General features: G+C 40.7%; 1 protein-coding gene across 2 annotated transcripts in view; it reads right to left on the bottom strand.

The window, feature by feature from the left end:
* The window catches only part of adam9 (ADAM metallopeptidase domain 9), a 102,999-nt gene that overhangs the window by 33,445 nt on the left and 46,436 nt on the right, over nt 1-23,118 (bottom strand). For both annotated transcript variants that reach the window (XM_038989760.1, XM_038989769.1), the window contains exons 5-7: nt 15,772-15,848; nt 250-466; nt 85-150 (exon numbers count right to left, since the gene is read on the bottom strand). In XM_038989760.1, the coding sequence (XP_038845688.1) occupies nt 85-150; nt 250-466; nt 15,772-15,848 (360 nt within the window). The remainder of the gene's footprint in view (nt 1-84; nt 151-249; nt 467-15,771; nt 15,849-23,118) is intronic.

The raw sequence follows: 23,118 nt of genomic DNA, 5'->3' as shown, positions 1-23,118 counted from the left end.
TCCAAAATGTACTGTTGAGGGAAGAGATTTTAAATTATGTATAAAACACAGTCTAGGTTTATCAGTCGTTGGACATTCACTCACCCTCTCATTATCCACCACCAGGAGCAGCTCTACATAGTGTGGCTGGAGCAGCACTGCCCGCTTTCTCTGAAGGGAGAGAAAGCACATACAGTACCATAAGCAGATAAATCAGCACGAAGGCACAGGCACACTCAGCACGCACACATACACCCTGTGGTAACTCACCCTGAGGAGGTGGCTGACAGGCTGTTTGTGTGTGTCAGAGTGGGTGTGATGCGCTGAGTGGTCCTGTTCAGATGGGGCTAGTTGTTCCGTGTGTGGAGTGCCACACACCAGCGGCTCCGACACCACGTCCTCCAGCCGGTACACTAGGTGCTGGAAGTCCGAGGAAGACACCAGCGGCTCAATCCCATAGCTGGAGTTGTCCATGAGGAGCACCCCTCTGGAGGTTCAAACACAAAAGGCTGATCACACCAGGGTCATAAGGGGTCAATATTAATCATTATAAACGAAATGCTGATTGGTTAAAAGGCTGTGGGATATCAGATCGTATACCATGGGTATGACAAAACATGTATTTTTACTCTTCAAATTACGTTGGTAACAATATTATAATAGCAATAAGGCACCTCGGAGTTTGTGGTATATGGGCAATTTACAACGGCTAAGGACTGTTTCCAGGTACTCTGTGTTGCATCCTGCACAAGAACAGCCCTTGGCCGTGATATATTGCCCATATACCACACTCCCTCGGGCCTTATTGCTTAATTACACCATGGGTATTGTTGAATACTCGTTTCTGATGGGCTTGAATGGCATTCGAGAGTGTGCATTTTTTCCCTATAATGCATGGTATATCAGCATGGTAGAATTCAATGGCTATAGTTCATTGTTACATGTTCAATGTTTGAGCTGTTTTTTAATGCAAAAGTCAAAATGAAAACATTGGCATTGTTGAAGTAGATGTTCATAATAGCAAACTAGGACTGATATTTTGGTTAGCTAAACTAGCAAGTCTGTTTGTTTGGTTACCAAGGCAACTACTGCAGCTATATTGTAATCTCGCAAACTACTTCAGTGGATGTTAACAAGTCCGGGTAGTCCCTCCCCATTTCAGTTAGTTTAGTAGGGGAATGGCACATACATTTAGAACAGAATAATTGGCAGTTTTAAGAGGAAGGTTGGTACAGGTTCTTTCCTAAAGACAATCAACTAACGATCATTTAACTAAAACACTAAATGTTCCACACCCACAAAACACTGCCTAAACTGGCTTGTCCTTGCTGTGATACGAAAGCATGATCATATGGTGTGTGGGAGGTAGGTGAAAAAGACAACAAAAAAACAGCTTGGAAACTGAGCCTGTTAATTACAATTTAGGCCAGGCACTGCAAACTGAAATTACATTTTTGCCTCTACCTATACATTGAGATTTGTTGGTATTCTGGTACATTATTATTATTATTTTCAAAAAAGTACACATTAAAAAAGGTCAAACACTTGATGAAAATGTATATTTTCTTTAGTTAATCATACTATCATCAACATTTTAATGAATGTTAAAACACTTTAAAATGGACAACTCAACTCAGCAAAAAATCAACTCAGCAAAAAAAGAAACTTCCCTTTTTCAGGACCCTGTCTTTCAAAGATTTCTTCGTAAAAATCCAAGTAACTTCACAGATTCTTGAAATCTTCGGGATTGATTGACCTTCATGTCTTAAAAGTAATGATGGACTGTCGTTTCTCTTTGCTTGTTTGAGCTGTTCTTGCCATAATATGGACTTGTTCTTAAACCAAATAGGGAGATATTCTGTATACCAAACCTACCTTGTCACAACACAACTGATTGGTTCAAACGCATTGAGGAAAGAAATTCCACAAATGAACTTAAGGCACACCTGTTAATTGAAATGCATTCCAGGTGACTACTTCATGAAGCTGGTTGAGAGACTGCCAAGAGTGTGCAAAGCTTTCATCAAGGTAAAGGGTGGCTACTTTTAAGAATCTCAAATATTAAATGCATTTTGATTTGTTTAACACTTTTTGGTTACTACATGATTCCATGTGTTATTCTCTTAGTATGATGTCTTCACTATTATTATTACACTAGAAAAACCATTGAATGAGTAGGTGTGTCCAAGTTTCAATTGGTACACCACACACACAAAAGTTTGGGGTCACTTAGAAAAGTCGTTGTTTTTGAGAGAAAAGCATTTTTTTTGGTAAATGACTATTGTAGCTGGAAACGGCACATTTTTTACGAAATATCTACATAGGCGTACAGAGGCCCATTACCAGCAACCATCACTCCTGTGTTCCAATGGCACGTTGTGTTCGCTAATCCAAGTTTATCATTTTAAAAAGGCTAATTGATCATTAGAAAACCCTTTTGCAATTATGTTAGCACATCTGAAAACTGTTGTGCTGATTAAATCAGCAATAACCTGGCCTTTAGACTAGTTGAGTATCTGGAGCATCAGCATTTGTGTGTTCGATTACAGGCTCATAATGTCCAAAAACTAAGACTTTCTTCTGAAACTCAGTCTATTCTTGTTCTGAGAAATGAAGGCTATTCCAAGTGAGAAATTGCCAAGAAACTGAACATTTCGTATAACGCTGTGTACTATTCGCTTCACAGAACGCAAACTGGCTCTAACCAGAATAGAAAGGAATGGGAGGCCTCGGTGTACAACTGAGCATGAGGACAAGTACATTAGTGTCTAGTTTGAGAAACAGACACCTCACAAGTCCTCAACTGGCAGCTTCATTAAGTAGTACACGCAAAACACCAGTCTCAACGTCAACAGTGAAGAGGCGACTCCGGGATGCTGGCCTTCTAGGCAGAGTACCTCATAACCAGTGTCTGTGTTCTTTTGCCCATCTTAATCTTTGCTTTTCATTGGCCAGTCTGATATATGGCTTTTTCTTTGCAACTCTGCCTAGAAGGCCAGCATCCCGGAGTCGCCTCTTCACTGTTGATGTGGAGACAACATTAACAATGTCTACACCGTATTTCTGATCAGTTTGATGTTATTTTTATGGACAAGGACATTTCAAAGTGACCCCAAACTTTTGAACGGGAGTGTATATATTCTTATTCTAAAATGGATTAAATGTTTTTTTTCTTCTTCTCATCAATCTACACACAATACTCCATAATGACAAAAGCAAAATCAGGTAATTATTTTGTGCTAATTATTATTTAAAAATATAATTACAAAAATAATTTTATAATCACATTTACATAAGTATTCAGAGCCTTTACTCTGTACTACCACTCCTACATTTTCTTGGCTGTGTGCTTAGGGTTGTTGTCCTGTTGGAAGGTGAACCTTCGCCTCAGGATGAGGTCCTGAGTGCTCTGGAGCAGATTTTCATCAAGGATCTCAGAGTACTTTGCTCTGTTCATCCTTGCCTCGATCCTGACTTGTCTCCCAGTCCCTGAAAAACATGCTGCTTCCCCGTAAGGATGGTGCCAGGTTTCCTCCAGACATGACGCTTGGCATTCAGGCCAAATAGTTCAATCTTGGTTTCATCAGACCAAAGAATCTTGTTTCTCATGGTCAGAGTCCTTTAGGTGCCTTTTGGCAAACTCCAAGCAGGCTGTCATGTGCCTTTTACTGAGGAGTGGCTTCGGTCTGGCCACTTTACCATAAAGGCCTGATGGGTGGAGTACTTCAGAGATGGGAGAACCTTCCAGAAGGACAACCATATCCACAGAGGAACTCTGGAGCTCTGTCAGAGTGACCATTGGGTTCTTGGTTACCTCCCTCACCGAGGCCCTTCTCCCCCGATTGCTCAGTTTGGCCAGGCGGCCAGCTCTAGGAAGAGTCTTGGTGGTTCGACTCTTCTTCCATTTAAGAATGAGGGATGCCACTGTGTTCTTGGGGACCTTCAATGCTGCAGACATTTTTTGGTACCCTTACCCAGACCTGCGCCTCGACACAATCCGGTCTTGGACCTCCAAGGACAATTCCTTTGACCTCATGGCTTGGTTTTTGCTCTGACATGCACTGTCAACTGTGGGACCTTATACAGACAGCTGTGTACCTGTCCAATCAATTGACTGTACCACAGGTGAACTCCAATCAAGTTGTAGAAACATCAAGGATGATCAATGGAAACAGGCTGCACCGGAGGTCTATTTCAAGTCTCATAGCAAAGGGTCTGAATACTTGTGTAAATAAGGTATTTCTGTTAGTTTTTTTTAAATAACTGCTTTTGCTTCGTCATTATGGGGTTTGAACCCCGCTCTCTGGCGGGGAGGCCTATTTGAGAGCACCTTGTTTTGCTACTAAACCACAGTCTTTGAACACCGTCCTGGTAATCTTGACAGCTTAAATCCCCCCAACCTCTCAAATCCAGAGTATTTGTTCTTGCAAATTTGCTACAAACTACACTGAAAAATATAAGTGCAACATGCAACAATTTCAGTTCATATAAGGAAATCAGTCAATTGAAATAAATTCATATTCATAACTCTATGGATTTCATATGACTGGGAATACAGATATGCATCTGTTGGTCACAGATACCTTAAAAAAAAAAAGAAGGTAAGAGTATGGATCAGAAAACCAGTCAGTATCTGGTGTGACCTCATGCAGTGCAACATCTTCACATATAGTTGATTATGGCCTGTGTAATATTGTACCACTCAGCTTCAAAGGCTGTGCGAAGTTGCTGGATATTGGGGGGAACTGGAGAACGCTTTCGTACACGTCAATCCAGAGCATCCCAAACATGCGCAGTGTGTGACATGTCTGGTGAGTATGCAGGCCATGGAAGAACGAACATGTTCAGCTTCTAGGAATTGCGTACAGATCCTTGCAACATGGGGCTGTGCATTATCATGCTGCAACATGAGATGATGGCGGCGGATGAATGGCACAACAATGAGCCTCAGGATCTTGTCACGTTATCTCTGTGCATTAAAACTGCCATTGATAAAATGCAAATTGTGTTTGCAATTGTTGTCCGTGGCTTATGCCTGCCCCATACCATAACCCCACCATGGAGCACCCTGTCCTTCTGTAACTCGTCCGTCTTTGTAATATTGCTTCTTCATATGCCACACCAGTCAGGTGGATGGTTTAACTTGTTAATGTGCAATTTGTGTAAGGAACATTTCTGACATCTTTTATTTCTCCTCATGAAACACTTTACATGTTGAGTTTATATTTTTGTTCAGTATAAATAGTGTGCAACAAAATGTCGGCAGAAGTTTGCAAATGTATGCCACTAGTCGTGAATCTGGGGCACACGTGGCAAAAATATTTATTGCCACTAGCAGGAAACATTACCAGAAGCCATTTCTTGTGATCACGAGTTTGAAAACCAGTAACTGTTAACAACCAGGTCAGGTGGAGAAGAAAAATCTGTTGGAAAATGCAAACCAAGCTAGCTATATAGCTACCTACCGAAGTTGTCCAAGTTATTCAACTTCCAAACAACTCTTAAATTGTGTTAGCTAATTAATACGTGGCTAGCAATGCCATGTTTTATGGGATAGAGTGCAACACTTTCTGTTGCTGTATCAATCTGTCACCACCACTAACTGGCTAGCTAGTGTTAACATATTTCAAGTTTCAAATGTTATTAGTAGTATGTAAAGATACGTATGTGGGCATACATTTGTACCGTCCCCAAGTATACATCGTCCAACAAAATGCATTTTTGCAGGTTCCTCAACAATACAAAAAAATTTGAAAAATAAGAATACAAAATGTTGCAAAATGTATGTGATAGCTAGCTAACTCACTAATGATTTGCTTAACTTCTTATGGCTGCAAGGGGCAGTATTGAGTAGCCAGTTAAATCGTGCCCATTTCAAACGGCCTCGTACTCAATTCTTGCTCGTACAATATGCATATTATTATTACTATTGGATAGAAAACACTCTCTAGTTTCTAAAACCGTTTGAATTATTTCTCTGAGTGAAACAGAACTCATTCTGCAGCACATTTCCTGACCAGGAAGTGGAATGTCAGAAATCGATGCTCTGTTCAACTTCCTGCCTATACATGGGCATGACACGTAAGAGTCTACGTACACTTCATACACCTTCCCCTGGTTGTCAAGAGGCGGTGAGAGAAGAAATTTCATGTTTATCTTGGTCTGAGGTGGAATTAAAGCTCTTTGTATGACGTGACCGTCCATTTCCTGTTTCTGGAGCGCGCGAAAGGGGACATGGATTTGCCTTCTGTTTAGCTGTCGTTATGGACGACTAACATCTCCGGTTTAGATTTTATTTGATACATGTGACCATATCATCGTAAAGTATGTTTTTTCAATATAGTTTAATCAGATTATTTAAATTTTTTCGGGATTTAGCCGTGTTCCGTTCTCTGACTTTGTTGACGTTGGAGAGATCCGTGCCACTTGGCAAGTGCCCATGCTAAATCAAGAGGGAAATTTGCCGTTCCAGATCCAAACAACGACTGTTCTGGACAAAGGACACCTTGTCCAACATTCTGACGGAAGATCACCAAAAGTAAGAAACATTTTATGATGCTATTTCTAATATCTGTCGTGCATGTGAACTGGTCGTCGGCGCCCAAGTGTTTCTGGCTATTGTGGCTACGCTAATATAACGCTATATTGTGTTTTCGCTGTAAAACACTTGATAAATCGGAAATATTGTCTGGAATCACAAGATGCCTGTCTTTCAATTGCTGTACACTATGTATTTTTCAGAAATGTTTTATGATGAGTAATTAGGTATTTGACGTTGGTGTCTGTAAATATTATGGCTGCTTTCGGTGCAATTTCTGATTGTAGCTGAAATGTAAACTATGATTTATACCTGAAATATGCAAATTTTTCGAACAAAACATATGCTATACAATAAATATGTTATCAGACTGTCATCTGATGAAGTTGTTTCTTGGTTAGTGGCTATTTATATATTTATTTGGTCGAATTTGTGATAGAAACTGATGGAGTACGAAAAGTGGTGTCTTTTGCTAACGTGGTTAACTAATAGATTTACATAGTGTCTTCCCTGTAAAACATTTTAAAAATCGGACATGTTGGCTGGATTCACAAGATGTGTACCTTTCATATGCTGTATTGGACTTGTTAATGTGTGAAAGTTAAATATTTTTAAAAAATATCTTTTGAATTTCGCGCCCTGCACTTGAGCTGGATGTTGTCATAAGTGTACCGGTGTCGGGCTGCACCCCAAACAGGTTAAAACACTGATATTTGTAGGTGTTAAGTTGCTGTCTTTTAGCTAATACCAATAATATGCATGCCAATATGCTAGTGTCACTGTTCAGTAGCATGTTAGCTAGCACAACAGCTAAGGTAGCAACAATATGAGCTGACTTGACATCAAAGCAAACTTTTACTTTTGCAGATGGATACTCTCCCCCTACCCGTGGTGTTGGAAGAGGCTGTATTGGGAAGAGGATGCATCAACACCCTGGAAAAAAGTTTGTGGTGCACTTACTCTGAACACTTTTTTGAGTGATACATTTGTACCATCCCCAAGCTTGATAAGGTAAGTAAATGCAAGTATCTCATAAATGTAGCCCATACATCCATTCTTTGTAACAATTAGATATTGTATAGCTTTAATTAAACTAGTAGCTAGCGCATCTTCATCATGTGATGTTCCTTCTCTCTTACTCGAAGCAATCAGTTACAAGGCAAAAATTCAGATGGAGGCCTTCAATCAAACTGAGGACAGAAATGTGTGCACCAGGTCATGGCTTCTTGCATGCTTGGCTTTGAGATGTAAGTCAACAATACATTTTGGAAAAATAATATATATTGCCATATTAGGCATAACTCATTGTCAGGAAGAAGAGACAACTAGTAGACTAGTAATGATGAAGTCCCCATTCTAGATTGAAGATCATAGTTAGTTGATTTGTTTGAATCAATTGTGTTGAGGCTTGGCTGGAGAAAAATCTTGTATACTCTAGGAACTGTTAATTCGAAATGACACAACGACAAGGTTCCAGTTTAACAAAGTTTACTATACTATATGAACACACTACAAGTAGCCATTACACTCAAGGCCAGGTCCATCAACGAACTCCCCTCATGTGCAGGCGCACTCTTGACTCAGTGATAGCCCCGTAATAACAGAAGTATAGGGATACTTAAAACATGAACTTAACAATCTCCCCCTTTTCTTTAAAGACAAATAAAACATCAACAACATAATTAAAGGTCCAAGTATTATTCAAGATCCCCATTACAAATGGGTTGTGTGACCGTTTTTATTTGTATTACTCAAGCTGCCACTTTCCATTACTGAGAGCCTGTAGGAGCACAAGACTGGATGCTCCTTTTTTAGTCAGACAGTCAGCAAGCTGTTCCTTTGTGGTCGACCACAGAATCCGCTGGATTCTCTGTGCTTGAATAAGTTCCTTGATGCTGCTAATCTCAAGACGAAGTCTTTTCTCTTGGTTGACTTCACAGCATCAACTAATGAGTAGTTGTCAGTGACAAACTACAGGTAGAATGTGCCGTTTTGTCTCACCAGTGGTAAGCTCTGAGAACAGAGTTGCAAGAAAGATCGCATTGTCAATTCCATCCGCAAGAGCAAGTGTTTCTCCAGCAAGTGTGCTTCGGACAACCCTTCTGATCCTTTTTGACTGCCAACAGATAGGTGAGAATCTTCCTCCTTCACCCATTAACACGATTAGATGTCCACCTTGTGTGCCTCCATCTGTAAGGTTCCCTAGCGAAGCATCACTGAAGACAACTAGTTTCAAAGAGTCATCTTTTCCAACATGCTGAAACTTTAAAGTCACTTGTTGTGATTTCAGTTTACGAACAACTTTGTTTGCCTCATGAATGGTTTGTACAATGGCGTGTTAGATGCCAAGTTGCAAACATCAAACATCACATCAGGTCTACTCTGTCTAGCAACCCATAGAATCTTCGACCTCAATTGATCAGCTTCAATTCCACAGAGAGGGGAATTCCTTTGTACGGCTCTTGAAGAATCCATGTGGATGGGTTGAAGATTCTTGATATAGCTCTCCTGTTGCATCAGTATTGTTCCATCAACTGTAATAAACTCTATGCCAACATAACAAAAATTATCATGCTCTTCACGGCCGACCTGGAAAACAGCTTTGAGGTTTGGAATCACAGTTGTAGCAAAGGTCTGTGAGCCACCCCAGATAAAGTCATCAACATGACAGGCAAGTACTCCAGTCACATTGCAGTCTTGATCAAGCCAATAGAAGACTGCAGGGTCCACTTGTGACATTTTTCCACCTGTATTCAGCATTGTTGCCTCGACTTTGTTGTACCAGTAGAGTGATGCATCTGCCAGTCCATACACACACTTTTTTAGTTTCCACAGTGTTCCTTCGCTTTTAGCTTCGGGCGGAGGTCGGATGTGAATGTCCCTTGACAGCTCTGTTCCCTGCAAAAATGCAGATTTGATGTCTATGGAATTAAGTTTCCATTTTTTCTGGCAGATCACTGTCATCAGCAATCTGAGTGACTGAGGCGCATGTCGGTGACTCTTTTGGGAGTTCTTTAGCAGCCAGCTCCTCAAAACCTCTAGCCACTAGACGTGCTTTAGGCACTATTCCAGTTAAGGATTCTTTAAGGGTACACACCCACCTTGTTGAGACACATTTTTGACCAATGTCTTTGACTTCCTCAAACACTCAATTTTTTCTCCAATTACTGAGCTCATCTAGCTTAGCTGAGTCAAATGACACGTCCTTTGTTTCAAGTACATCATCATTTTGAATGTCATTCTGTTTTTCTCGATTTTCCATTGGTTCAATTCTGAGATTATCTACAAGTGACAGGTCAGCTGACCCTGTTGTACCAGAAAGTGTAGCTGGTTCAGAGTACTGCAAGTTGTACCAGTTCTGGTGTTTTCCTTTGGCTTTTCCTGCTCGTCCAATGACGGTTGCTGTGTGTGGAATACCACTTTCTCTGTCCATGTATTTAACAGTTTGTCCAGTTTTCAGATTGGAACAACCATGTTGTCTTAACACGTGTGGCTGTTGTTGAATGTTTTCCTAATTTGAACCCTCAACAGTATTACCTGCGGCATGGTTGAATGTCTCTGCTCCATTTCCTGTGTCAGTTTCAGTGTCCATATCATTGGATGCGACATCTGGTAGGTTTGTGTCTGTTACTGTGTCCTTTTTGTCATTTTCATTAGGAGACTGATTCTCAGCAACAGCCCCTCTATCTTGTTGATCATTTACTTTCCGCAATCTTGAGTGATGCACCCTGACAAAGATGCCTATCACCACACCATCTTGGCCAATGACTACTCCCGGTCCTTTCCACTCTTGACAGTCAACTCGTTTGTAGTACACTCTGTTTCCAGTCTCGTACTTCTCATCGGTGGGTCGAAGCTGTTTCCGCAGAGCCCTGCGAATTCTTTCTGAGCACTCTGCTTCAGTGAATGCTTTTCTCGCTGCATGTAGTGCTGAAAGGTGCTGTCCCACCCATGCACTCACACTGGTCCCTTCTAGTGCTGGTGGCTTGTCAACCAGTACTGAGGGAAGATTAGGGTTCTGCCCGAACACTAGTTGATATGGGCTGTAACCATGAACATTGTGCATTGAGTTTTTTGCCATCAAAGCCCAATCTAGGGCTGTGTTCCAGTCACATCCATTGTCTTGCTTCACTTTCAGCATGATCTCTGTGAGTGTTTGATTGTGTCTCTCCAGAAGTCCATTGCTCCATGGACTGTATGCAGCAGTTGTCTTTACTTCCATGTTGAAGTTCTCTGCCATTTCTCTTATTTCATTATTATTGAATTCTCCTCCATTGTCACTGTACAATTTCTGTGGCGGGCCATGCACACATATCCAGGAATGAATGAAGTGCTTGACGATTTCACTGGGTTTCTTTGTATTCACAATGCTTCCAGCACTAAAGTGTGTGAAGTGGTCGATTATGTGAAGGTACCACACACTTGGTCCTAACTCATGTAGATCTACAGCCACTGTTTCATTGTACATGGAAGCCAGTGGCAAACCAACAGCTGGTCTGGGCTTAGGTTTGCTGTATTTTTGACATGTCTCACAATTCTTAACTATCTGCTGTAGAATGGAAATACTCTCATCATCATTATTCCCTGCACTCCTGAGTAACTTCTGAAGTCTGTTAACTGTAGCATGTCCAAACTGTTTGTGAAGCTTTAACAATACTTTGTGTTTTTCTTTTGTGTTCATGTTCTCTGTGACTGTCAGAATCTCCATGTGCTTCGTGTCAGTCAGAATCTCATTTTTGCATGGACTCTGTGTGATGTCTTTGTCCAAAATGTTTACACAATAGTGGCCTGAGGTAAGTTCAAGAGTCACTGGTTGTTTAAACGTCACTGCCTTGTCATTTTTTATGTCTAATACAGCCCCTGCCTTCTTGAGTGAAGCTTTGCTTAATAGTAAGGGGATATCTGTAGAAACCACCTCTGTTTCAATGTGACACTTAGTCTGACCAATTCTTGCTGGTATCTTAACTCTCTTGGTAGAATGGACAATTCTCCCATCTCCAAATTTGAAAGCTCTGTTGCTTGGTGTGTCAATCATATTTTGTACTTCCTTCATATTTAGTTCACTGACATAGCTATCAAGCCATTTTTCACCACACACTGTCCGTGTGCATGCAGTATCAATCACAGCAGATCCTAAGGATTCAACTATAAAAATCTCAGTATCAGATTCATTTGAAAACAGTGTAATGTTACACTGCTCTACCTCTGTTTACATTTTCCTCTGTTAGTTTAACTTGTTCATTTTTATGAGGACAGTCTTTAACCCAATGGTAAGTGCTTTGACAAATAGCACATTTCGATCTCCTTCCATATTTGTCCAGTGGATTTGTGCCGGGAAATGGCGCCCTCTTCTGGTTGTCTTGAGAACGTGACTTTTTGGCGCCTTTTCTGTGCTGCTCGGTGTAATATGCTGCGTCACTCACTTGCATTCCATCTGTTATTGGCGCGACAGACGTCTTTTCACCAAATATTCTTTTGAGTGCCGACTTCATATTTGCAAAAGTCAGCACAGTACAAGCAGTCAAAGCCAACTGTTTCTCCCTACCATCTAGACGGGCAGTATCTAGTAACTTGAACGCTAACACTGCATCCGGGAGAACCATGTCGTACTTGCGCATCCTATTGTACCTCTGTTCGAAATCAATGATGTAGTCCGTCATTGCAACCGAAATATCTCTCGTAACACTGTCAAAGTTTGAATATGCCTCGTAGGCACGGTCTTTCTCTTCTTTAAGAAATACAGAATCCAGTGCTGTGATCAAAGTTCCCATACCGTCATCCTTGTTCAAATCCTCAACGGATATTTCCAGTGCTGTATCTCTCGCTCTTCCCTCGAGCGATAATACCACCGCAAGTGCTTGCTTTTTCGCGTCCAGATTAGTAACGCGTGTCCAGATTCCCAGTTCATTTTTCCAACTTTCGTACGACCTCTTCTCGTCGAAGTGAGGTGGCACATTGTAGTTATTAGCCATCCTCTGCTACCAATGATAACTCGACATGACACAACGACAAGGTTCCAGTTTAACAAAGTTTACTATACTACAAGTAGCCATTACACTCAAGGCCAGGTCCATCAACAAACTCCCCTCATGCGCAGGCGCACTCTTGACTCAGTGATAGCCCCGTAATAACAGAAGTATAGGGATACTTAAAACATGAACTTAACAGGAACAGTTGGCCACACATTTAAAGGTAGATTGAGTAGGCCTAAGTCCCAGTTTATGCTAGATACATTGTTTCTTTATATAGAATTCATACAAGGCAGAAACATTGTTTCCTTGCTGAAAAATATGTAGAATGCCAGTTTCAGTGAGAAGCATAGCAACATCAAGGCAACTTTGTAACAGGTGACCCTGTTTTTCCAAAGCCAAACCCGCCCATTATCCGCTGAGATGCAAAAATATAAAATGTTTTCAGTGACTGATTTCAGTACCCTAATGTTGTTTTTGTGTTTTCTGATTGTTTCTCAAGGACGTCCATAGTTCACTCAAAAAGGCAATAGTTCTGAACTGGGTTTGATTTTGTCAATTTGGTTAGATCCATTGGTTGAAAGCTCATTGCTCAGTTATCACTTAGCTCATGTAAATTCTGTAGTTCCTTTAAACATTCTAAGGTCAACGTTCCCATAAAGTGGTGGGGAGAAGTCTACCGTCTCCAGAAGCGTCTTCACCATTCATTTTCTGTATTCAGGTTCACGTAAACATTTAATATTGATAGTTACAGCTGATTTCGGGATTGTATATCGATTCGCTCTCCTTAAATATTTGTCATCTAATATATTATTTACAGTCTCTGAGTTGTTTACTCAAACTTTTCAGGGCATAAAAACTACAATCTGTGTCCTGAATTAGCCTAGTGTGCATGTGCGCCCAGCTAGATCTTGTTTCCCCCGGTTTTCCCCTGACTAAATTAGCTGGCTAGCTGAAAGTTTAAATCCTCATTGCCAAACTTAATACAAAATGCACCCTCAACTTCAAAACTCTTTTGCTAGTAATACAATCATGTAAGTAAAAAAAATTCTGTAAAAGAAACTTGAAAATGATTTATTATTTTGTTGAATAGTCATGACTGGTTCGAGCTATCTGTCGTGTCATAAGACAACAGTTGAAAAGGATATCATTGCTACTTAACGCAGATCCAAGTTCAGTGTTGAGATACACTGGTGTCATTGGCGTAGGGTTAGCTGGACGTTTCTGACTTGTCTTGGAACTGTGGCAACGGGCAGCCTCTCCCCGCTTGGCTCGATGGGACATGTAGTGATTTTGCCAACACAGCCAGATATGTACAGTCCTGTACCCTTAATCTTTTTTAAACTGACTATCATATTTGTTGATTAAATCAGACTTTATTAGTATAATGAGTAATTCAAGAATGGGTTGGGGTTCGTTCCTTGTTCCTTTTCAATCATTGGCTCATTGGTGAAATTAGCATTCTGACAATATCTTTAATTAAATCATTCAAAAACCTTTATTAATGCAACTGCAGACAGAAGTTGACAACAGGAACATACGCATGTTTCCGAGTAAGTTCTGCATAAAAGAAAAGGTCCCAAGTTATTTTATTAAACCCGAAGTCCAGCCCTTGTGATGTCACTGCCTACGTCCTTATATTTTACTCATGAGACCAAAACCATGCCTACTCAACACTAAAACTCTTGTTTATATAGCTATCTAAAAGCTTAGCAGTAAATGTCCAAGTTGATTTATAGTGGAATGTCTGACTTATCTCTTATCTCTTACACTCCCCTGCAGAGTTCTGTCTTCACAGTCACACATTTCTCAGAGGGGTCTCTTTATAAGAGACCAGAAAACAACTGTGGAACAATACTAAACCTCTATAATGAATATATGTATATATCGTTAATCTGTAGTCTAGGACCCTTTAACTGTAAGGAGGGCGGGGTCTTATAACCCCTCCCCTTCTATTAATACAACATAAGCATAATCAATTATTATAATGCATCAAACATATGGACAGCCCCTATCATGAACCCTAGGTGAACCCCGTTCAAATGTCACGAGTTAATTGACATGATAAAACTCTACAGAGAGCCAAAGACTACATTAAATGGCTAAATGAATGAAATGTGTAATTTAACGGAGGGTAAAGAACATTTTTCCTATTTGGGTCGGCCTTTTTAGTCCAGGGTGCATTGCATGATGCCGTTGCCTGAGATATTATAGAAAGGAGATTGGAGATGAATGAACGTATAATTCCCCACCCAGAAGACTGTCGACCAATGGAGTTCACATTGTCATGCTCCGTCACGAAGTTGCAAAGCTAATCGTCATGCAATCCCTTCCCAAAGTCAGTGTATATGTCGAGAAACGTGCCTATTTTCCTTGAAAGTACGTAATGTCAAGATTCCAAAGCTATACGATATTACAGATAGCAAGTTAATTACCTCAAGAAAGATTTATGTTGTACTTTTTGTCGACAAAATTTGTACTAATGTTGGGTTTTTGAGCTGACGCCGAATAGACTCCAATTCACTCTTTGAAGCTCTTTGTCCCAGAATGCACCGCATGGCCAATTGATGTAGCATGGCCAATTGATGTAGCATGGGCAACGTTTCCCATCTCCTCAAACGTATATCTGCTGTTGCGAATGTTAGACTCCACTCTGAGGCACATTGATATACTGATTGAACATGGTGAGATTGTAGACTCCTAAATTAATAGTGCAGTTTGTTTAGGCGATTTTACCACAAACTAGCTACTTTACATGTTGATATTTTCTTTGGTATTATTATGTGTAGCTACATTTGCCAGCTAGCTAGTCACCTAGCCAGCCCATAGAGAGAGCATTGCAGATTTTGTGGTCAACCTGAGCTGCAGATTTCCACAATAATTTTCCATGTTGCTACCAACCTTATTATAAAACGGCAAAATGAAACATTTGTTCACAAAAAATATTGTTCTCACAGTGTTATTTAACACTAAGTTAAAGGAATGATTGGTTTTGGGTGGATTTTTCCTTTAAAGTTATGTGAGTTGTTTTGTAGATACAACATTTCAATATTGTTAATTGACAAAGTAACCAAAAACCTGATCTAATTGGCATATCCATAATGAGTTGCAGCAAATTTTCAGCAAACAGAATGTTCGGCACAAGTTTACTCAGAAGTTCGCCACAAATTTGCCGCAACAGTTTGCCACAAAACTAATTTGCATGTAAAAATATGAGCTTACCCCAAATTTGCGGCAAATTGGCAAAAGATTGGACAGAAGCCTGTTTTTTTTGGTAAGGGTTACCTTAGCCCAAAGCAGATACTCATGGCCACAGATGATCCCTCCACGTCCTCCACATAGCCCCGATAGTGACAGTGATCCTGCGGAAGGGATAAAAGAGAATGTCGGCTCAGTAATGTCTTAAAGAGTCAAACAACCATATGTATCAAGAGAGGCTATAAAGGAGATGCTAGAAGGCAAAGATGAGGTAATGTCATCCTGGCAAGGCCATTGTCAGTGTTACATTTGACTCAAATTGCATTGCAAGTTATATCATTGTGTTAGCCACAGTCAATTGAAGAGCCTAATTGCTTGTGACAGAAAATGTGAAATCTTTGGGTGAGGTGATGAATCTTGATTTGGTGCAGCGCCAGGCAAGCGCTCAATGTTGACGATTCAAGATGGGGCTTGAATTGGAGGTAGAGATTTGGTCCTGAGTTCATGTCGAGCTTGGCAAATAAATGAGGCCTACTAACCCATGGACATATTGCAGAGCAATGTCCTTTTAAAGTTAGAAATTATTTTAAAGAAGTCAACTGAAATGATTTCACGTGAACTGACAGTGCTGTAGGGGTTAATTGAGGTCCAATTTAAATAACACCATTAAACATGTTTTGCGTTTGTCTGTAATCTCCCCCTGGCTATCTATAGGGAAATGCTGTGTCCTATCCCTTTAAGCATTCTTGGCAGCACCCTGCTCTCTCACAATAGCATGAGCTAATTGTCTTAGCCTTGATGCCTAACATGTAGAGATTTAGAACTATGGGAGCTCACTGAAAGGAAGTAAAGTAACCAAGGTTCAGAGAGTTTCCCCCAGAGTATAGGGCAATCGGATGGTATGGTAGACCCATCAAGAATTCTGTCCATATAATCTTATGATCTTAAAAAGCAAAACGGATCCTAGATCTTACACAGATACTTTAGGGATATACACATGACCAAATGTATCAAGACACCTGCTTGTTGAACATCTCATTACAAAATCATGGGCATTAACATAGAGTTGGTCCCCCCTTTCCTGCTATAACAGCCTCCACTCTTCTGGGAAGGGTTTCCAATAGATGTTGGAACATTGCTGCGGGGACTTGCTTCCATTTAGCCACAAGAGCATTAGTGAGGTCAGGCACTGATGTTAAGCAATTAGGCCTGGCTCGCAGTCGTCGTTCCAATTCATCCCAAAGGTGCTCGATGGGGTTGAGCTCAGGGCTCTGTGCAGGCCAGTCAAGTTCTTCCACACCAATCTCGATAAACCATTGCAGTATGGACCTCGCTTTGCACACAGAGGCATTGTCATGCTGAAACAGGGAAGGGCCTGTTGTCACAAAGTCAGAAGCACAGAATCGTCTAGATTGTCATTGCATGCTGTAGCATTAAGATTTCCCGAACAATGAAAAACAGTCCCAAGACCATTATACCTCCTCCACCAAAATGTACAGATGGCACTTTGCATTCGGGCGGGTAACGTTCTCCTGGCATCCACCAAGCTCAGATTTGTCCATCGGACTTCATCGGACTGCCAGATGGTGAAGCACGATTCATCACTCCAGAGAACGTGTTTCCATTGCTCCAGAGTCCAATGGCGGCAAGCTTTACACCACTCCAGCTTTGGAAACCCATTTCATGAAGTTCCCAATGAACAGTTATTGTGCTGTCGTTGATTTCAGAGGCAGTTTGGAATTCGGTAGTGAGTGTTGCAACCGAGGACAGACGATTTTTACACGCTATGCACTTCAGCACTCGGCAGTCCCGTTCTGTGAGCTTGTGTGGCCTACCACTTCGTGGCTGAGCCGTTATTCCTCTTTGACGTTTCCATTTCACAATAACAGCACTTACACTTCTCATGGTCCCGTGTGGCTCAGTTGGTAGAGCATGGCGCTTGCAACGCCAGGGTTGTGGGTTCATTTCCCACGGGGGGACCAGGATGAATATGTATGAACTTTCCAATTTGTAAGTCGCTCTGGATAAGAGCGTCTGCTAAATGACTTAAATGTAAATGTAAATATGTACAGTTGACTGGGGAAGCTCTATCAGCACAGACATTTGACAAACTGACTTGTTGGAAAGGTGGCATCCTATGACGATGCCACATTGAAAGTCACTGAGCACCTCAGTAAGGTCAATCTACTGCCAATGTTTGTCTATGGAGATTGCATGGATGTGCTCGTGTGACTGAAATAGCCGAATCCACTAATTTGAAGGGGTGTCCACATACTTTTGAATATATAGTGTAGGCCCGGGTCACTAAGTAAACAACCACCCCATAAATATCGTAATCTGAAGCACTGATTAGAGGCTGACTGACCGGCTGAAATCCTCCTCACACTTTGCTTGACAATCTTGAGACCTGACCAGAGAGAGGGGGCAAGAAGGGCTGAACCCTCATCCAGCTGCTTTAAAGGGTCATTACAAAAGCAGACTGTGCAGGTCTGGGGCAACACTACCACATTAAAAGGGATAGTTTGGGGATTTTGTATATTCACATGATTTTATTTCCCATTGAGGTCAAGAGACCTCTTTTTACAAGGGAGACCTGAAAAACATGTTAGATATGAAACAACTAATTATGTAAAATCACTAGGAATATCCCTTTAAATGAGCCAAACCCAGGAAGCATGACTGGGGCCCCATCACTCTCAGTCAGGTGACAGTGATAGCTGGCATATGTAATTCCTAATCCTACTTGAGAATGGCTTTCAATGTAAACATACACACACCCCTGCTGACCTATGTCCAGATTAAGCTTCCGGGTGAAAAAATGTGATTAAAAAAAAGTTGTGTGAGGACAAAACTAAGACTGTGGTAAACTTGTTAAATATAGAGTGATTAAATAGTTATTAAAAAGCTAAACAAAATGTGCAGGTAGCCAAGTAGCAACAAACAGTACAGCAGTGCAGAGACAACGCGGAAGTGCGTTGCTTCACCAGTCACGTGATCCAACTAGACAGTGAGGCTAAGATACATAATATGCACACACATTTATATTGACTCTACACACACACATCCACAAACGATCATCATATACAGGGCATTCAGAAAGTATTCAGACACCTTGACTTTTTCTTGTTTTTTTGCTTCTTCTCAGCTGCAACGTTTTTTTATACAGGTTATGGTCAATAATATCGAAGACTGCACTGAAATCTAACAGTACAGCTCCCACAATCTTCTTATTCATTTCTTTCAACCAATCATTTGTGTCCGTGCATTACATGTAGAGTGCACTTCTCTACAAGCATGCTGAAAGTCTGTTGTTTACAGAGAAATAGCACTGTATTTCGTCAAACACAATTTTTTCCAACAGTTTGCTAAGAGCTGGTAGCAAGCTGATAGGTCTGCTGTTAGAACAAGTAAAGGCCGCTATACCACTCTTGGGTAGGGAATTACTTGGCTTCCCTCCAGGCCTGAGGACCAAGTCTTTCCTCTAGGCTCAGATGAAAGACTTGATGGCTAGGAGTGGCTATAGAGTCAGAAAGCTACTGAGGATGGTAGCTATCTAAATTGTCAATGCCAGGAGGTTTGTCATTATTGATAACTTTACAAAATTGCAATGCTTTTCTTAAATTATTAGCTTTAGTATGCATGCATACGATGGCTAACTGTTCTTTGTTGACACTTCATGCCTAAGTTTGCCCACTTTGTCAATGATTTTTGTGATGAATAAGCCATCTAATTCGATGAAAGTTTTTTATATATACACACACACACACACATATATATATACACACATATATATACATTTATACACATACATATATAAACACACACACATATATATATATACACACATACATACAGTTGAAGTCAGAAGTTCACATACACTTTAGCCAAATACATTTAAACTAAGTTTTTCACAATTCCTAACATTTAATCCGAGTAAGAAATCCCTGAGTTTGGTCAGTTAGGATCACCACTTTATTTTAAGAATGTGAAATGTCATAATAATAGTAGAGTTATTTATATTTCAAAAACCTTTACTTATATTTCTTTCATCACATTCCCAGTGGGTCAGAAGTTTACATACACTCAATTAGTATTTGGTAGCATTGCCTTTAAATTATTTAACTTGGGTCAAACGTTTTGGGTAGCCTTTCACAAGCTTCCCACAATAAGTTGAGGGAATTTTGGTCCATTCCTCCTGACAGAGATGGTGTAACTGAGTCAGGTTTGTAAGACTTCCTTGCCCGCACATGCTTTTTCAGTTCTGCCCACAAATTTTCTATGGGAATGAGGTCAGGGCTTTGTGATGGCCACTCCAATACCTTGACTTTGTTGTCCTTAAGCCATTTTGTCACAACTTTGGAAGTATGCTTGGGGTCATTGTCCAGTTGGAAGAACCCTTTGCGACCAAGCTTTAACTTCCTGACTGATGTCTTGAGATGTTGCTTCAATATAGTCACATAGTTTTCCTACCTCATGATGTCATCTATTTTGTGAAGTGCACCAGTCCCTCCTGCAGCAAAGCACCCCCACAACATGATGCTGTCACTCGTGCTTCACGGTTGGGATGGTGTTCTTCGGCTTGCAAGCATCCCCCTTTTTCCTCCAAACATAACGATGGTCATTATGGCCAAACAGTTCTATTTTTGTTTCATCAGACCAGAGGATATTTCTCCAAAAAGTACGATCTTTATTCCCATGTACAGTTGCAAACCGTTGTCTGGCTTTTTTATGGCGGTTTTGGAGCAGTGGCTTCTTCCTTGCTGAGCGGCCTTTCAGGTTATGTCGATATAGGACTCGTTTTACTGTGAATATAGATATTTGTGGAGTGGTTGAAAATTAGTTTTAATGACTCCAACCTAAGTGCATGTAATCTTCCGACTTCAACTGTATATACACACACACACAAACTCAGCAAAAAAAGAAACGTCCCTTTTCCAGGACACCGTCTTTCAAAGATAATTCGTAAAAATCCAAATAACTTCACAGATTTTCATTGTAAAGGGTTTACACACAGTTTCCCATGCTTGTTCAACAAACCATAAAGAATTAATGAACATGCACCTGTGGAACGGTCGTTAAGACACTAACAGATGGTAGGCAATTAAGGTCACAGTTATGAAAACTTAGGACACTAAAGAGGCCTTTCTACTGACTCTGAAAAAACACCAAAAGAAAGATTACCAGGGTCCCTGCTCATCTGCGTGAACGTGCCTTAGGCATGCTGCAAGGAGGCATGAGGACTGCAGATGTGGCCAGGGCAATAAATTGCAATGTCCGTACTGTGAGACACCTAACACGGAACCCAAACCGGCTGCGCGCGTGCGCCATCACGCATACATTTATTTTGTCCACGACACGCAGGTTAAAATATCAAAACAAACTCTGAACCAATTACATTAATTTGGGGACAGGTCAAAAAGCATTAAACATTTATGGCAATTTAGCTAGTTAGCTTGCACTTGCTAGCTAATTTGCCCAATTTAGCTAGCTTGCTGTTGCTAGCTAATTTGTCCTGGGATATGAACATTAGGTTGTTATTTTACCTAAACTGCACGTGGTCCTCCACTCCAACAATTAATCCACACATAAAACGGTCAACCGAATCGTTTCTAGTCATCTCTCCTCCTTCCAGGTTTTTTCATCATTGAACTTATATGATGATTGGCATCTAAACTTTCATAGTATTACAACGACAACACCATTTATCTTTCAATCACCCACGTGGGTATAACCAATGAGGAGATGGCACGTGGGTACCTGCTTCTATAAACCAATGAGGAGATGGGAGAGGCAGGACTTGCAGTGCGATCTGCGTCAGAAATAGGAATGACTTCAATTTTAGCCCTTGGCAACGGAGACGCTCGTTGATGCACGCGAGCAGTGTGGGTAAATTTAGATTCCTAAATTTATTTTGCAACGCTCGCACATGAGACGTGTGTAGTCAGGCTATAAGACAGCGCTACAGGGAGACAGGACGGACACCTGATCGTCCTCGCAGTGGCAGACCACTTGTAACAACACCTGCACAGGATCGGTACATCCGAACATCACACCTGCGGGACAGGTACAGGATGGCAACAACCATCCTGTTACATTTTTAGATATTACTAGTCATATATTACTGCACTGTTGGAGCTAGAAACACCAGCATTTCGCGATACTACTCGGTATCGCAATACTTGGCCTGATATTGTATCGTTTGTAAAATGTTGGTATCGTCACAAGCCTACCATTGATGCAATCACACCTCTAACAACAAAAAAACATTTGTCACAAGAAATCAGCTCCCCGATATACAGAAAATACCCAAGCCCAGAAGCAAGCTTCCAGAAAATTGAAATGAAAATGGCGCTCCACAAACTGTAAGTCGTCCAACAAGCTTGTAAAGACAATACCATGCAATATTGAAGAGCCCTCAATGCTGCTCGATCAGCCTACTCTTCCAACCTGATTGAGGCTCATAAAAAAAGAATCCAACATTTATTTATTTTCTATACTGTCGCAAAGCTAACTAAAAAGCAGCAAGTGAGGATGGCCTTCACTTCAGCAGTGAGGAATTTATTAAACTTCGATGAAAAGATCATGGTCATTAAATCAAATGTGTTTAGCAGACGTTATTGTGGGTGTGGCGAAATGCTTGTGTTTCTAGCTCCAACAGTGCAGTAATATCTAACAATTTCACAACAACACACACAAACCTAAGTAAAGGAACGTAATTAAGAATATATAAATATATGGACGAGCAATGTCGGAGCGGCATAGAGAAAATGGGAACGTTATCAACATTGGCTAGCATTGTGGCGCGAATTCGACAGAAGAAAATGACATTCTAAAACCAAACAACGATTTATTCTGGACCAAGGACTCCTTGTACAAGATTCTGATGGAAGCTCAGCAAAAGTAAGAACAATTTATGATGTTATTTCGTATTTCTGTGGAAAATGTTGATTCCTATTCTCCGCCGTTTTGGCGAGCGCTGTCTCGCAATAACGCAAGCTGTTTGTTATGGTAAAGTTATTTTTAAAAATCTAACACTGCGGTTGCATTAAGAACCAGTGGATCTTTCATTTGCCATACAACAAGTATTTTTATGTAAAGTTTATGAGTTCTTTGGTCAGATTAGGTGAGTGTCCAAAATATCTCTGGAGATTCTGGTGAATCGATGCTACGTATTCACAATGTATAATCAGGATTTGTAGCTCTAAATATGCACATTTTCGAACAAAACATAAGTGTATTGTATAACCTGATGTTATAAGACAGTCATCTGATGAAGTTGTCCAAAGGTTAGTGATTCATTTTATATCTTTTGCTGGTTTTGCGGTGAATAAATGCGTTTGTGTGTTTGGCTATTGTGGTAAGCTAATATAATTCTATATTGTGTTTTCGCTGTAAAACACTTTAAAAAAAATCGGAAATATTGTCTGGATTCAC

This window comes from Salvelinus namaycush, chromosome 1 (assembly GCF_016432855.1).
Source record: "Salvelinus namaycush isolate Seneca chromosome 1, SaNama_1.0, whole genome shotgun sequence".
NCBI classification, from domain to species: Eukaryota; Metazoa; Chordata; class Actinopteri; order Salmoniformes; family Salmonidae; genus Salvelinus; species Salvelinus namaycush.
Note: the sequence above shows the minus strand (reverse complement) of the source record. Positions and strands in the feature narration are given on the sequence as shown.